A 17,609-nucleotide genomic window follows, 5' to 3' on the forward strand; every position below is an offset into this window, starting at 1 on the left:
GTTCGAATTTTATTGTCAATAATACGTATTTCTATTTAAAGCTTCGATACTTTTTCCCGTTTTCAAACTATCGGTAACAAAAAAAAAAAGATATTATGGGCCTTTGGACCCAAATTGTTCAGCCCATTATTGTTAAATGAGCAGTCAAAGCATATAAGATATTATAGGCCTTTAGGCCCAATTTGTTCAGGCCATTATTCGCCGTTATTATCTTTTACATGATTTTCTGTTTTTTTTTTATAATAAAAAAACAAAAGAGAGAAAATATCTGGAGAGCGAGAAGAGAACCGTTGGACACTCTCCCAGTCACATAATTGAGCGGTTCTTACTTCGGAGCGTCGCAAACCAGCAAGGTCGGCCCGAATTCCGTCAATTTCTGCAGATGAATTTGGTGTTGAACCGTTGCAGCAGCTGCGTCTTCGCCCATTTCAATGGAATTTCGACATACAGGCGGAAAAACAAGCTCAGCCATGGCGGCGGTGAGCTTGCTCCTCCTTTTCTGGAACATCTATTGATTTGGGTTTTTTTTTTGGCTGATTTTGACGATGTTCTAGTTTCGATTCCGCGTTAGCATAACGCTGAATTATTATTATTTTTTTTTATCTCGTACTGCGTGATTGAAGACATGGTTAATGTTACCAAGCATGATGCACTTGAGAGACTAGAAAGGTTGGGTTGCTACGGTGAAGCCGCTTTGCAGGAGAAATGGATCAAAAGGCTCAAACTTGCAATATTTGGCGGTGCTTTCGGAGGTATATTGTTTTCTTACGTCTTCTCCGCGTTGGTTTTCTTCATTCTATGGAAACTTAGTTGTTATGAGTGTAAAACATGTTCTTTCCACTGTCTATTGTAAGTTCAAGTTGGAAATTTAACTGCTGTTACCTATTCCATGGTCCTGATCATTAATGGTCATGGCCAACAAAACGATTTAAGCGGATGCCTGAAATTTAATCACTTGTGGGCTTGTTTAAAACATAGCAGTGATAATTTAGACTCATTTTGGGAACGAGTGTTCAGTTATGATTTACCGTGTGTATAAATTTTGGAGGATTTTAACTCAAGGTCGAAATGAATGGAGGAAGTGAATTTATGCGGCCGACCCCCAATAAACTTGGGATTAATGCGTTGTTGTTGTTGTTTGCATCACATTTCTTTCCCATTTGTCCCCGTTGATTCATGTGATTCCGAAACTTTTGTTAATGTATGATAATAAATTCTTCTAACCATGGTCGGTTTTCCAGGGGCAAACATAGCTGCAATCAACTCGGCAAAGGCCTTAGACTTGAAGATTGTATTGGTAAGGAGTGATCATACCTTATCATCTTTTAGATCATTGCCATTGATAAAAGCTCCTCGTATTTGTCATCCTTGTAGTCTAAAATGTCTTCATAGTTACCTTTAATCATTCTCTTTCTCTTAGCCTTGGCTTTACTTCAAAGGCTAAACTCCAGCCTGCATTTCTGGGGATTAGATCTGAACATCTATCTTCTACAGAAGGTTTTGCCAATATATAATATCAAAAAACCAAATCTCTTCCAAGACAGGAACAAGCCACTTCAGTTTACAGCTTGGCTGAAGAAAATGTTGGAGATTCTTTAGGGGGCTTCCTTTATTCAGCTGGCCAGCAAGCTAATGAAGCTGTTCTTGACCAGTTATCAGCGCTGAGCGTAACTAGGTTTGCCTCTTTAGTTCTCTCTCACCGAATCAGGGGAATTTGACATGAATTTCTTTGGTTCTCTTTTTAAGTTATCCTTTGTTTGTAGTTTGGCAGTGATTTTCGGGGCAGGCCTTGTGACAAGCCTTTCTCCATGTACACTGAGTGTTCTGCCTTTGACGCTTGGTTACATCGGTATGACCATTTTTCTCGAGATACTTCATTTCCTTCACTTATCTTGATTCATAACTTCTCATCGATTAGGAATTTTACTGAAACTTATAGGTGCATTTGGGTCTGGCAAAAGCAGAGCCGAGGTTAGTGGCTTTTTCCCGAAAACAAAATTCCTACAATAACTCGTTGCTGCCATTTGTTGTATCATATTCATGCAAGTAGTATAATTAATGCAAAAATTTCGGATAAGTTCTATCTATAATTTCCTCGAACCAAACACGAAAATGAAGTTGATGGAAATTTGACCTTCATGAGTTCAGGTTATCGGGGATGCAATTGCTTTCTCGCTGGGATTGGCAACTACCTTAGCACTTCTAGGGATAGTAGCATCCTTTGCTGGGAAAGCGTATGGACAGATAGGACAAGGACTGCCTCTGGCTGCATCTTGTCTAGCTATTATAATGGGTTTAAATCTCCTCGAGGTACCTCGCTTCCCTCTTGCGAGCTTCATTGGCATTACTGATTCCTGCATAATTTTTTTTTCGGTATCTTTCCTACAGATTATTGAGCTGCAGCTTCCATCCTTCCTTAACAACTTTGATCCTCGTGCTGCGGCTGCAAATTTCCCTTCTAGTAATCCTCGCCTTTAGATCTAAGGAAAATTGTATACAAAAACACGGACTTAGTACGAAAATACCATGACAAACATGAGCTTTTAAATTTTCAGATCAAAACATGAAGCTATCCCCATTTTCTAGATGAAATCTCAACTTTTCAAATTTTACTATATTACCTCATGTAAAATTTTAGGAAATAGGGATAACTTCGTGTCTCATCTGGATGTTATGGATAACTACATGTTTTGATACAAAAATTTTAAAAATTCATGTTTTTACTGCAATTTTGTTTTGCTAAATATGTGATATTATACGCCATTTTCCCTTATATCTATAAGACACTGTATATTACGTCGTGATTTTTCGTTCTCTAAGATTGAGAATATGTAACTGTTTTTTTCAGGTGTACAAGCATACCTTGCTGGCCTCACATTTGCACTAGCTGCCTCGCCTTGCAGCACCCCTGTGTTAGCGACCCTTCTCGGCTATGTGGCTACATCCAGGGTAAATCTAATTTCATCATACACTTGAATGTTAATGGTTAGTTTTTGTACTCTCTTATAATAAGCTCATCCAAAAAAAAACAGGATCCGGTTGTCGGTGGAAGCTTACTCTTGACGTACACAACTGGTTATGTTGCCCCGCTCATCCTCGCTGCTTCTTTTGCCGGAGCATTGCAGGTACTACCGCTTTTATCCGCTTGCAGCAAAATGCAAAGTTTGCATCTTTATATAAAGGGGAAGAAAGATGGAACTAAGTATTTCCATGGTGTTTGTTTTACCTTTTTTTAAAAAAAAAATACTGGCAGAGCTTGCTTTCGCTGCGGAAGATCTCCGCCTGGATCAACCCGATAAGGTACTCGAGATACTACTCTTAGCTTAAACTATGATTCCTCCCTGTCTGAAAATAAAGCATCCTCTTTACCGTTTTGGCCGAACAGTGGCGCTCTGTTGCTTGGAGGAGGTTTATATACTTTCTTGGATAGGCTTTTTCCTCCGGCTACCATGGTTATGTAACTCTGTGTGTATGTACACGCACACAGACTCGTACCCTGTATCCGGGAAGAAGAGTAATCAACGGGGTGATTTTGTGGTGGTATGAATAATGAATGGCAAGTGAAAAACAATTCTTGGTGCAAAAAGCCATCACTGGTTCAATACATGTAGATAGATTCAGTGTAATATTTATCCAAAATTATAAAGGAGACCCTCTATTTACCGTTTCCTTGTACATATATGTATGTTGATGAACACGCTTCCACCCTCCTCCGGTTCAGCTCTTCTTGTTCCGGAGACGCCTCTCTCAACAGCCTCGCCTAATAGAGAACTTTCGATCTAAGATTCATATCACCTCCACCGTCTGAACAGTGGCCGCATCATACCAAACGTTATTCTCGATAGATCCGTCATGACTCATAACTAGCGACATCAAATGACACCAGATTATTAATTTTGTGTGGCTTTCACAAAGACGAGTAAGTCTATGAATGAGACCGAAGGTTTGAGAGCAGTTTGGTCTTTTGCGAACCGAGTTCGGTAAGTCGGTTGACGGGAAAAGACAAAATTGTAACTCTTCTAGTTTAAGCATAAAAACCAAAAGAAGAGAAACGAGAAGGAGATTTTTTTCCAGCTTTGATTTTGTTTTTCCGATTCAAGAGCTCTCTTTTTCCTTGCGTTCGGCGCTCTGTTTACTATCCGCCATCAGATCTACGTCTTCCTCTTTCCGTGCCAGCAATCGATCTATCTCCACTTCCCGCCGCAGCTTTGTCGACTACATCCTTGGTTTAGGAAGAAGGAAGCGAAGGTGGTGAAGTTCCTGAGATCAGTGTGTCAGTTCCTGTTGTTGAGGAACATAGCAGAACCAAAGGCATTTCACAAGCGATAAGTGTCCCGACAAAGAGTATCACCACCAGCAGAGGTTCCAACAAGACGTTGATCAAGTTCCTGAGTTCATTGTTTCAATTCCTGTCGTAAAGGATGATAACAAAACTAAAGGTGACCTGGGTACTCCTACATGCATCCCATGAATTGAAAAATACCATCGCCGGACAATAGAGAATTGAAAAGATAACGGTAGAATTCTTGCTTCTTCCTCATTTGTTAAAGAAGATAACACAACCAAGGTCGTTTCCTACCTAACTACAGAGTCAACAAATCGTACTTCAAGTCGACATATTTTGTAAGAACAAAGAAGAGAACTTGATCCAGTTGTTAGGTCCCTCCCTCTCATCTCTACTAACAAAATGAAAGACGCGAACAATCTATGCAAGAGTAAGCTGCAAACTTATACTCAGAAAAAGAATCCTCGTCTGCTGCCATATATTCATGAGCGTGTAGATCCTCCTCATGCTTGCCGGTTTAGGTGCAAGGTGCCGACATTTTGTTGATCTAGAGGGCTATGGTTATATATCACAGGATGCCAGGTCAAATATTAAAAGGGGCTCTTGTGAATTGTGATCTGATCATGATTGGTAACCTTGAAAAGGATTGTACACGTTCCAAGAAAATTATAGAATACAAAATCTCAACAGACTAAGGAACAACTATGGTACAACTGCATTTTGACATCCGTGGACCGTAGCCGTAAACGGCAGTTCTAATATAATCAAACCAAATTCAATCAGAAATCCGAAATGCTCACTCCTTAAAATATAACTAAAGAAATATGAAAATTTTTAAAAAAAAATGAATGTGTAGGAGAAAAAAAAATCAAAATCAAATCTGAGTGATTTTTTTTTATTTATCAGAATAAAATCTAAAAAATCAAAAGATATGCAGAGCCAGAAACCTGTCTAAAACGAAAGGTATACATTTTTCAAATATAAGACAGGAAAGAGGACAAATGCAGAAGAAGCATATGATGTCTTTCTTTCTTTCTCTGGTGTTTCTGAATTTTATGTCCCTCCTGAACAACAGTGAACACGCCATACCAAACCAGAAGCAACATTGCCTGTCGTCAATGTTTCGCGAACATTCCTTCCATCAGAGAGGAGAAATCGTACTCTTTGCTTGACTGAGAAGAAGTGGTTGGGGTTGTTGAAACCGACGTCGATGTCGATGACTGAGGGTTACTCGTTGCGGCTGGCGTTGCACCATTTCGCGGGTTAACATTACCCATCGCATAGAAACTGCAGGAAAACGAAGAAAACCAATGCCAATCTTATTCCCAAAATTATGCATAAACCGAACCAAACGTGATATAAAAACTGAATGGTTATAATCTTTTTAAAACCAAACCCGAGCCGAACATAACAAAAACAAAAAAAAAACCAAAAATTCTTTGTAAACTGACCATTTTTATCATTAAAATATGAAATTGAACCGAACTGACGCGAACATCAAACCCGAATGAATATAGGTTTTCTAAAACCAAAAGAACCAAACCCAAACATAACCAAACCGAACGCGAATAAAAAATACAAATGCCCATCCCTATCCAAAATGGTACGAAGCCCATCAGATTTGGAAATTTTCACGCTAAAACTTGATAACTTAAGGCAAGCATCCACATGAAATTACGAAGGCTGTTAAAACTTTCATCAAATTGGGGGCGACAAAGAAAAGACATTATAAACATACATACCCGGGCATCGGGTATTGCTGTGTGTTCCCTGGCTGTTGCATTGTTGGTCTCATATTCATGTTCGCGTTCATGACCATGTTCTAATGCACATAAACAACAGAAAACAAAAATTAAAGTGTGATATGAAAAATACACTTGGCCATTCGCAAATGTGTTATATATAAATTTTTAAGTAAAACGGGAGCAGTACCTGCATAAGTTTCTGTAGCTCAGCCGGACCGCCCGCTGGTGGCATCATCATGCCCGGGATTTGGTAGCCGATGTTTGGCCAACTTGTAGTCGGCAAGTTAAGAACATTAGGCATAGCTTGTGGATTAGTGTTTGAAACCTTTGGATCCGTGCCCGCAGATTTAGATGCCGCGGCCATGAGAAGGGATTGCTGATGAGCAAGCATGGCTATTTGCTGCTGGTGCATGGCAAAAGGAGACACCATATTTGACTGTAATGGATATAACCCACAGAATTTTAAGTATTCACTTGAGGCAATAACCAGGTAAACATTCAAGTTCATACTAGTTAGTTTCTTCTGGGTCACTAAGCCTGTAAGCTGGCTTCAATTCATATAACAAACAAGCACTCAGTACTTTAACTATATGTTTTGCATCTATAGATTTAGTTTCCCATCTACCAGAATCTCGTGAATCGAAGGAACAAAGAATCGGAAGAAGGAAAATCTGGTCAGTGATAAATTATTAGGAAGGGGATACAGCAAAAAGAGTAAGATCAAGTTAGAACGCACCTTCTCAAACAGGCTCATGATATCGCCTTTGACATCTTTCTGTGACTGCTGTGGTGTTGCTAGAGCAGGCAAGTCTTTAAATAAATCCTCAGTTCCATTCACTGGAGGAGAACTGGTCTCAGCAGGCTTTGCTGTCCCAGTTTTCTCTGTCGTTTGAACATGTCCAGCCGCTACAAATTTTAGAGGACTGAAGTTATTACACAGTAGAAGTTTGCGATTTTAAGTATTTTACCCAAAAGAAACTTTTAAGATTAAATTGAAATATAGCATAAAAGATAAGGGTATGAAAATTCTGGCAGGATGGTAGACACATACATTGGAAGCCAGCCCAGGCATTATCTTCAGCAGAAGTTGCCTCCGAGCTATTTTCAATGGGATCATCCATTGACAGCATGTTGAAGAGGTCAGTTGCATAATCGACTTTTGGAGGATCTGTTGCTGGAGCAGCATTTGCAGCTTGTTTCATAGCCTCCACAGGAGCAGCTGCTGGCGCTGTTTTCCGAATAACCTGTTGTGGCTTTGAAACCACTGTAACCTGTTCATTTTATGCACTTCATGCATAAGAAATCATGCTTTGGAAAGCTTTTAGAAGTTATTTTCTGACTATTTTGAGAATTTAAAATTAAAAAGATTATATAAGGTCACCAAAACAAAATAAGTTTCAGATGTAACAACATGAGATCAGATAGCAAGCTACAAGAGATGCATTAATCAAAACCATTGTGTTAAAGAAACAATGACAATTCTGATATCGTAGGTAATTAGATAAGCTCATTGACATTGTATGAGGATTCTTGATAAAAACGAGGTGAGGGCTTCATTACTCAGATCAAAACAGTAGAATCTGAAGCAATACCAATCTTGTAGAAATTTCATGGGTACCTGGTCAGGTCCTTGAGGAGGGACAGGAAGATTTATCCTCGTACCAGACGTACTATTTCTAGGTGCTTGGACAGTCTTTTTTTCAAATAAATTCTCAGAACTGCTACTGTGTCCATGTCTGTACCCAGGTCCAGTTCTTTCTGCAGGCGTCTGATAATTAGAATAAGACTTTTCTTCCTGTCCAACTCTTGGGGGTGACCGAGCATTTTCGCCTTTAGGAATCCATCTCTTCTCCTCATACCTAGAAAAGCCATATGTCCCAAAATGAAATCCAGGCCCACAAATATAGTAATGTAAATGATGGATAACATCCAACTAACTGAGATATTAGTTTAATGAAAGCGTACTTTGCTCTTATGAAATTTTCAATTCCAACCCTGTCATAGTTTGGAGGTAGCTCAGCTTCCCAGTAACTATTTGCTCTCTCATTCCCCATAGCTGCATGAAATTACCCCAAAAAAAATTATTGACATACCTTATGCGGCAAATCTTAATCTCATACTGGTTGCACTATCCATAGGGAAAATTGTAAATGGAAACTCACACTGAATAAAAGCAACCTGCTCTGGGAGCCATGTGTCCAGAGTGGCAGATCGAACCTGCGTTTATAACCCCTAAAATCAAATGTTTTTAAATAACAACCAATTGATGTGTTGAACATCTTCTCCAACATGAAGGCACATGCCGGCTAAACAATTAGGAGCAAAGCGCATGAGGAGACACACAGAATTGAACTGTGCAATTTTAGAAACACAAAAATATGCAGTGCATAAACTGGATCAAAACCTTCCTTGCTGGGATGGGAAGGAACAGCAGGGAACAACTTTTACATTTCCATGTCAAACTCATCAGCTAAGGAAGAAACTCTTAAGATGGGAACTACAAGAGGAGACTGCATACGAGAAAGACAGGAAAAGAAAAACCAAATTGCCAGTAGCCCAATACCTGACCTGGTTGGAACATGCATTAACCATAGGGAAACCTGACAACTATTGAAGCGTTGGTAGGGGTGAAACAAGAGATTACCTTCGATATGTGTACCCCAAGACTCCTGTGAATTCCAGAACATTGCATGCAGATAAAGATTCCCAAATTCACACTAGCCCATCTAGGACCTCTGCATAGAAAATACAACTGTTTTAGTCCACACATATCTATGAACCAGCACCGCTGATAGCTAATACTTGCAACATCCTTACATACTTTGCTTTGCAGTCAGCACATTCTCTGTTCTCCGGATGTTTAAGAAGCCCCTCTAGAATCTGAAAAAACAATGAAACCATGAGAAATTCAAGCCAAAGAACAAATCAACAAAAAAACGTAAATAAAACTGCAACCCAAAAATTACAGCCTACATCAGCGTAAACATAGTTAACTTCAAACAGACAGCATTTCCCATGTTCTACAAACCAAAATGAACCAAATTTATCATAACAAACATGGGAGATCTTGTAGCAGATTTTACCAAAAGGGCAAATTTTCATCTGTTAACACCTCAATTGGAGCAAAAGCACCAGACACACTTCATGTATTACCAGCCCGCAAAACTATTCTAACGACTACAAGGATCATTGGTATCAATATCACAGACAACTCAAAGGCTACCAAGTAAAAGTTCAACCCTGAAGGACCAAAATAAAAGCATCCTACAGACTATTTAAGGACAAAACTCTTTTACTTTATTCACCTCATCCCCCAATTCAAAGGGTCGAAATGAATTATCAAAGACTAGGACTGAGCAAAGTTCATATCCCCTTGGTGGTGAGAAGGTTAAGGTCTCCACGGGACTCAGTTAAAACCAAACATTCCACCAGAAACACGGATCGTTAATAACAAATTATGAGACAAATACTTCAGTAAGTCGCAGCTCGATTGAAAAAATCCTTAAAAAAACGCAGACCAATCTATGCACCAGATCGCGATCGGTGATCGTTCCAAAAGACAAATCGAAACGGCTCAACTGATTTTAACGTTGGCGAAGAATAACTCAATCCAATCGCAATACGAATATCTAGGATCCATAGACGCCTGAACCTCTCCCTAACACCTAAAAATTGATGAAATTAACAGCATAAATGCCTCGAAAGCCTAGATCCAAGCGAATTGCAATCAGACCAAATCAGAGAGAGCGAGAGAGATGATCGAAATTTTCTAGGCGTTCAAACGATTTCCTTCGCAATCAACAAAACGGGCGAATCGGAGAAGAAGTAAAAGGAACAAAGGAGAGATAGAGAGGAGAAAAGGGAGCACCTTTCTATGCTTGGCATTAAGCTCCTTAGAGACGCTGGCTTTCTCGTTCATGGCGGAGAGATCAGAGAATCCGACGAGAGACCTGAAGGAGGAGAAGAAGAAGATTGGAAGAGATGACGAGGTCAAAACGGTCTTTTGCTTCTCTCTCTCTTTCTCTCTCTTTTGTTTCTTCAACTACGAGAGAGAGGAAAGAAAAACCAAACAAAAGGTGGCTTCCTGGTTAATTCTGTTGGACCATTCACATTCGGTGTTCGCAGTATGACTGTCGTCTTATGAGTATATACGTCTATACAGTTAAGCACTTGCAAAATTACTCTGTGTATCATGTAATATATATATATATATATACACACACATAAATATGGCAAATAACATTCTCTCATTTATGAAAAGAAACAGATTTATTAAGAAAAATAAAAAAGAAACAGATTTAGAATTTGAAAGGTTACATATAACCAGTATATTACAAATCAATATTACTGTAAATCGAAAAAAAATACACTGTAATGAATGATGAATGGATCTTGATCATCATCCACTCTTCCCTGAAGAACTTTTGCCTGGATCTCACTCTCGAGGAGTACAAGACAGAAGAATGGAAAAGTTCCATATGTATGTATATATGGCGACAGAACACAGAACATTCATGTCGGATTCGGACAACGTCCCTCACCTTCCACGAGGATTGACGAGCTGAGAAAACACTGCACTTGTGGCTGCGTCTTCTCCGTCATCATCCTCTTCAGTACCAGAATGCCCTCCATTAATAATGCTCATGCTGTTATCAAATGGTTCAAGAGGCGTCAGTGGAATCCCTGGGATATGGTTTGTGCTGTTATCCTCAGGCTCCATTAGAGCAGAAGAAGTTTCTTCTAACTGAAGGGCGTATTCCAGATTCCACAGGACATCTCCCATTGATGGCCTGTCAACTCCATGCTCAGACAGGCATTTCTCGGCTGTCTCTCCGAATTTCTTGAGAGACCCCTGGTTTACTTTCCCCACCAAGTTCGAGTCCATGATCTGTTCGAGCATTCCCTTCTTCTGCCATGTCATTGCCCATTCGGCGATGTTCACTTGTTCCCTCGGGAGAACTGGGTTCAGAGCCGGTCTACAGCAGAGGACTTCCATTAGAACCACTCCGAACGAGTAAACATCTGATTTCTCTGTCAGTTGCTGCCTTCTGAAGTACTCTGGATCGAGGTAACCGAAGCTTCCTTTAACAGCCGTGCTCACATGTGTCTGATCAAGGGACGGGCCGGTTTTCGATAGACCAAAGTCGGCAACTTTAGCCACGAAATTCTCGTCCAGGAGGATATTCGTGGTTTTCACATCTCGGTGGATGATGCTCTGGGCTGCACCCGTGTGGAGATAATGTAACCCTCTTGCAGCGCCAATGCAGATCTCGAGCCTTTGCTTCCAAGACAATGGTGGAAGGTCAGTTCCATACAGATGACTCCGTAATGGTCCATTAGCCATGTATTCATACACAAGAATCATTTCAGATCGTTCATCACAGTAGCCAATGAGAGAGACGAGGTGGCGGTGCCTAAGCTTGGAAAGCATCTCGATCTCTGTTCTGAACTCAGCAAGACCTTGTTCAGATCTCGGGTTTCCTCTTTTAACAGCCACCTTGGTTCCATCATCGAGTGTTCCCTTGTAAACCCGACCAAACCCACCAACACCGAGCAACGAGCTCTCGTCAAACTTGTTCGTAGCATCGAGAATCTCTTGGAACATGAAACAACGGCCGAGGTGTGAAGAAGCCAAGGAGATACAGCTGGCCGTTGCACTTTTATGGGAGGCCGTGGATTTCGTTAGGGTCTGAGAGAGACCATATAAAGGCAATGGCAGCCATGGATGGCCTTCCTGAGGAGTCTTAGATGATTTCCGAGCAGCCAAACAGCAATAGTAACACAACCCAATACACAAAACTGCAGCTATGGCGCCCACAACAGAACCAAAGATTATAGCTTTCTTGTTCTTGTCCGAACCTGATCCTGGAACAAGAGACTTTACTGAAGAATCACCACTTAGACTTTTAGCGTCGTTACTAATCTTCAAAACCTCTAACCCATTCATAGTCGCATTCGTGATGTCTGCTTGAGAATCTGGCCCAACACTGACGGTCAGGATACCAGAATCTCCGGAAACATTCGAGATGAAGTCCTTGTAATAAGGCACTTTGAGACCATTGGTCAACGTAGAGAGATCAACACTTCCAAGGGCAAGATCATCGTTTACGTATAGATTGAACACAAGCGTGTTCAGGGATTGGCTTACAATATCACAGAAATGAACACGGACGAAGTACCTGAAGTTAGGATCCACTGGAAGAACCCAAGTCACGTTGAAATTCGCATTCGGAACGCTTGGATCACCCATCGTGTCAGCTGTAGCGTAAACCATGTTCGGAGCAGTTTCCGCAGTTACAGAAGATGTGTACTTTATAGAAGAAGGATTCACCGTCACTACCAAGACAGAGCTGTTCACATGAAGGTACTTCGAATCGTTCTCCCAAGTTCTTGCGAGAGTGTCGTTCTGACCGGTCAAGAACGGTCCTCCCGTGTTCAAACGGTAAACTGTCTCGAAAGCAAGCTGAGAAAGACCGCTGAAAGGAGCAGAGGGGTTCAAAGCCAAGGCCTGGTCGGGGATAAGAGTATCCGGGATAGAGACAACCTCGATCGCGTTGACAAACACAACTGAGTTGTTAGAAGGGATGAGAGTGAGGGTCAAGACGTCAGAAGTGACATTGACTGCGTACTCCTTGAACAAGTAAGAACCATTGTAGCCCTTGAAAGAGAAGTTGTTCAAGAGCACGAACTCATCGGTCACTACTGTTATTGGAACAGAAGACAAGTTCCAGCTCGAGTTTCTTACAGGGTAGAAGTAGAGGCGGATCCAATGTCGACCCTCCTCGTTGATCTTGAACTTGTAAGAAGCTAACCCCGAGAAAACACGAGCAGATCGATAGATCGAGGAAGGAACATTGGTCGAATTCGACCTAGCAACAGAGGAATTGCCGGTTTTCAATGCAAGGGATGAATGCTCGGAATCTGAAACAAAGGTTCGACCTTGGAAGGTGACATTTTGTGAAGAACCACACGCAATCAGGTAATTATCAGGAGGAACGAACAATGCGGACGAGGTGTAATAACATAGGAACAAAAGAAGTAGAAGCACAGAGTTGACTAGTTTTCCCGACAATACCATCTGTGAGACACGACCTTGACCCTCGGGATTCCCAGAAAAAACCCTAATACCCAAATCGCGAAATGGAGAGAACCCAGATCCAGAAATGGCTGAATCAAAGCCAAAAACCAAGTGCAGTAGGTTCAAGAACTGGAGAAAGAAGCGTTGTTTCAGATGCTCGTACTACAAATCAAAAGAACTGAAACTGGGAAAAGAGGTGATTTTTCAGCTGCAGAAAGCCGAGTGAGAAGAAATGGAAACTTGGGTTGGATTCACACGGCGTAACCCAATCCAAGAATGTTTTGAATTTGGACAAACGCTAATCAAAAACCCCAGAAGAAAAAAAAAGGCGGTGTCTTTTCCAGTGCTCCTTTTTCCTTTTTGCAACCTCTTCTCCAACTCTTTCCAGGCTGTGAGATTGGGCTATCACGTTACAGAGGAGAAGAAGCGCAGATGGAAGAAGCCCCACCGGCCCTACAGAGAGAGAGAGAGAGAGATATTAGAGAGAGAGAGAGAGAGACTAAGGAATGAAGATTAGGTATAAACCTTTAGTTTAATGGACATGACTTCCGTCAAATGATGAGCTTTGCATCCAAAATCGCGGCGGTGGTAGCGCTGTCGATTTGATTTTCGGCATCTCTTCAAAGATTAGAATAATATGTGACCACTATTCATCACATTCTTTTTGTTTATTTCTGTGTAACATTAAGGTTAATATGTGATATTAGAAAAATATAATACACGTCATGTTAGTCTATTCTTTCAATACATCTTTTTTTAACCACTTTTACCATTAGGCTGTAGCATTATTAATTTTCCGAGGAAAAAGTTATCGTTTTAAATCTTATTTACAACGCAAGTGATTAGTAACATTTGAATTACTTTGTAATTTTTATTCTGCTGTTTTAGCAACATTGTCAACACTTCATCTTGCCATTACACACCCAAATTCAAACCTAAAATTTAGCCCATGTGCACATTTGAATTATGTGTAACCCCAAAACTAGTTGTTATTATTATTATTATTATTATTATTATTATTATTATTAAATAATTATTGGAATAATGTGGAGCCCGCATTAACGCGGCTTAGATGACGGCGCTAACTAACGGTGCTTCCTCAGCGCCTTTAACGTACGCTTCTTTTTTCTTTTTTTTTTACCTCTGCCGTTAACCATGACGTTTGAGTCTAACGGCACAAGTCAGTTGAACATAACAACGTGTATAAAAACAACACATTTGTAAAATTCAATGTAATAAATCATACATATATATATATATATAGTTTTTATTATGATAATGTCTTTTATTGCCACCTAATCGGTTTTTTTTTTATAATCAGACAACGTTTGTAACAAAGTGGTTGCCTGGTCGGAGCAATAAAAGCTGTAGACGTATAATAGTTTTGTTAGGAGCGATATGAGCGGTAAAAGGAGAATGTAAATAGAACGATTATATTAAAAATTGGGAAATCTCGTATTAATATACGAATTCATAAAAAAAATTCTCAGATAAATACATACTTTTAAATTTTAAATCTTAAAATTTTTAAAATTAATTAAAATAAATCATAAAATTTTAAATTATTTCCAAAAACTGTCATAAAATTAAATCTTAAACTTTAAAACAACTCTCAAATACCACCATGATATGGTGTTTTTTGATAAATTTTTTAAAAATTCAGATTTTAACGTTAGAAGTTAATAAAAAATAAGGTATTTTTTGAAAATTTTAAAATGTGTTTATTTGTTTAATTTTAAAAAAAAAGTTTATGTACTAACATGAGATTTTCAATTAAGAAAAGTTGACGGTGTTCAATGTAAAAGCGAACGGATTCGAAATTTACAAACACGAGAAGACGTGGGAAATGGGAATATATATATATATATTGCAATACAGATAAATAAGTATATATATATATATATTGCAATACAGATAAAATATAGAAAAAAGATAAGATCCTTTGTATGCAATACCATAAACGTAATAAGAAAATATGCAGTGGACCATGCAGTCGTTAGGTCTCCATGTGCGTGCACATGCTTTCATAAAATTGATTATCAATCAATGATTCTTAGGCTGTCACCTTTTTAAATGATATATATATATATATATATATATATATATTAAGAGAGGATTACTGTCATTTTCCCGAAAATTAACACTATAATAATGCGAATTTATTTGGCTAATTATAGGCGTTTTGACACCTCACGTTGGACCCACTTGCAAAAATCATTAGCTCTCATGTCATACATATAATCTATGTTCAGCGCATAAAATATGATATCAAATTTAACATTTTTATTTAAAAAAAAAATCACCGTTAACATATATTATCGTGAGAATGAAACTTTTAACAAGCTGTCAATAATTTTTGTGGCATATAAAAAAACCTATCATTTGTCATTCTCGTCAACATTAATTGATTTTAATTGATCCAAAACACTATAATTGGTTATTGTTCTACCCCAAACGTTAAAATATACCATATTTTTCCAAATTTGCTAATTATATGTATAATATTATTATTTAAAATATAAAATTCTAATTATTATTCCATATTTTGAAAATTTATATATTTATATAATTTTTAGATAACTAGTCTGTTTAAAAAAATAAAAATTCATCAATTTAATAATAAAATTTGAAAATTTTATAAATTTTGATTTTTTAGTCTAGGGAAATATATACATTTAATATACCGGCACATTTCAATTTGGGGGATAAAAATTATGTATAAAAAATTAGAGAAGGTAAATCGGAAAATATGTATAAAAATATCCTCTGTTTGTTATTTTCACTTCAATTATCCTTACAAAACCCTAATTTTCTGAATAAAAAATTTTATCCTTCATTAAAATTCTACCATTCAATGTCTGTCTTCACTTATCCCTATTATACAAAGAAAAAATTCAAAAAAAAAATTTGAGAAAAACAAAAGAAAACCATCATTTTAACCAAAGAATTTCAAAATATGGTTCATAACTTTAGATATCTAAATCTTGAGAAAAAGAAAGTTTCGAACGATAATAAGAGAAAAAATGTGATTTCAAAGAAAATTTTAAATGGTTTCATCTTTCTCAATATAATCATTATCGGCGTTGAGTATGAAATGAAAACGAAAATCGAAGGGCAAAACATTAGTAATAAAAATATTGAATCATATGGATCTCATGATGAGTTATACGTATGTACATACGGGTCATACGGTTACGTGAGTAATTTTGAATCATATGGGTCTATGAAATTACTTTGGTTCATGTGTTGCATAAATATCACAATTTTAGTCACATGAATTTTAGAATCACACTATCAGTATGGTAAGCGCGGTCTCAAGAAAATAAGAAAGTAAAATGGAAAATAAATATTTAAAAGGATATAAATGAAGTGACTTTTTTTTTTATCCTAATGGGCTGATTTACATCCCACGCGTGTGTTGCATGCTCGTGCGTCGTGGGTTTGGGGTTTGACCCGCAGGCGCCTAAGCCCAACTACGGCCCGAACGTTAGGCGCACCTGGTGGCCAGGTCCGGCGGACAGAGATCCATGGGGACTGTTAGGCGCGAGTGGTGGCAAGTTCGTCTCCGTTTGTAAGGGTAGGTAGTCACGGGGTTCCCCAATATTATAAAAAAAATGATTTTTTTTAGCCTTAAAAAATGTCTGAAGAAAAAAATAATAAAATATGCAACCACTCTCTTCTCTTCTCCTTACTCTGAATTGAGATATCATATTATATTAAAAGTATTTATTTATTTCAAAACAAAAACCAGTTTCTACAATGATCTATAAATACGAACAATAAAAAATTTACTATATCCTCATGACTAAAACATATTTTATATTTTGATATATTAAAGTACCCTAATTTTCTTTCAAATTTATTTTCACATAATATTAGGAAACTCAGAAGCATGTCCATGTGGTCGTAGTATTTTAAATAGGCCCAAAAGTATATTGTAATTGGGCTCCGATGAAGAGAGATGGGCTCTATTACACATTATCACTCTTGGGCTCCACCCACCAACTTTACCCATTTTTTGCAACAGTTACGTACCCCCATAATCCCATATATATTTCACCAAGGGGCGGCTCGAGTGCGCACTCGGGTTCAGTTTGACCCGATTTTTTTGGATTTCGAAACCCGACTCTATATATTTCGTGTTCAAATTCAAATTGTTTTGTAAAGTTATTTTTTTATTATTAAGATTTTTTTTGAAAAAAATATCGAACTTTTGAACCAATCCGAATCGAATCCCAAGTACTATTTGAATACGGTCCAGAAGTTTGATTTTTTTCGGATAGAAAATTTAGTCCAAAATCCGCTATTTTTTGGATTAGACCGCCTCGGATTTTGGATCTCGGGACTAAATTGAGGCTCCTACACATTATATTAAATCTTTTATTATATGATAAGATTATCCATCACAGAAAACTTAAAATTAATTTAAAAAACCAAACATAACAAATCAACAGGGTACATGAGTTCAACAAAAAAAAAAAAAAAAAAAAAAGGGGAGGGC

The 17,609-nt window shown here is 38.3% G+C and overlaps 3 protein-coding genes across 3 annotated transcripts; 1 reads left to right on the top strand and 2 right to left on the bottom strand.

Moving 5' to 3' along the window:
* Positions 1-264: 264 nt before the first annotated feature.
* LOC104811848 (cytochrome c-type biogenesis ccda-like chloroplastic protein) lies at positions 265-3,675 on the top strand. The gene is made up of 12 exons (XM_010538696.1): positions 265-479; positions 624-752; positions 1,242-1,297; positions 1,545-1,675; positions 1,764-1,849; positions 1,940-1,971; positions 2,149-2,310; positions 2,389-2,461; positions 2,849-2,949; positions 3,033-3,125; positions 3,254-3,300; positions 3,386-3,675. The coding sequence occupies exons 1-12, from the start codon at positions 383-385 to the stop codon at positions 3,459-3,461; spliced, it is 1,083 nt and encodes a 360-aa protein (XP_010536998.1). The 5' UTR covers positions 265-382; the 3' UTR covers positions 3,462-3,675.
* A 1,476-nt stretch (positions 3,676-5,151) lies between these two features.
* LOC104811849 (probable ADP-ribosylation factor GTPase-activating protein AGD5) lies at positions 5,152-10,123 on the bottom strand. The gene is made up of 11 exons (XM_010538697.2): positions 9,899-10,123; positions 8,852-8,910; positions 8,675-8,765; positions 8,193-8,247; positions 7,996-8,086; positions 7,649-7,889; positions 7,082-7,301; positions 6,767-6,936; positions 6,218-6,466; positions 6,028-6,107; positions 5,152-5,572 (listed from the first exon to the last, which is right to left on the bottom strand). The coding sequence occupies exons 1-11, from the start codon at positions 9,947-9,949 to the stop codon at positions 5,401-5,403; spliced, it is 1,479 nt and encodes a 492-aa protein (XP_010536999.1). The 5' UTR covers positions 9,950-10,123; the 3' UTR covers positions 5,152-5,400.
* Positions 10,124-10,280: 157 nt separating this feature from the next.
* On the bottom strand, positions 10,281-13,712 carry LOC104811850 (receptor-like protein kinase THESEUS 1). Its single transcript, XM_010538698.1, has 2 exons — positions 13,634-13,712; positions 10,281-13,561 (listed from the first exon to the last, which is right to left on the bottom strand). The coding sequence occupies exon 2, from the start codon at positions 13,106-13,108 to the stop codon at positions 10,568-10,570; it is 2,541 nt and encodes an 846-aa protein (XP_010537000.1). The 5' UTR covers positions 13,109-13,561; positions 13,634-13,712; the 3' UTR covers positions 10,281-10,567.
* Between the last annotated feature and the right edge of the window lie 3,897 nt (positions 13,713-17,609).

This window comes from Tarenaya hassleriana, unplaced genomic scaffold (assembly GCF_000463585.1).
Source record: "Tarenaya hassleriana unplaced genomic scaffold, ASM46358v1 Cleome2, whole genome shotgun sequence".
In the NCBI taxonomy this organism is placed as follows: Eukaryota; Viridiplantae; Streptophyta; class Magnoliopsida; order Brassicales; family Cleomaceae; genus Tarenaya; species Tarenaya hassleriana.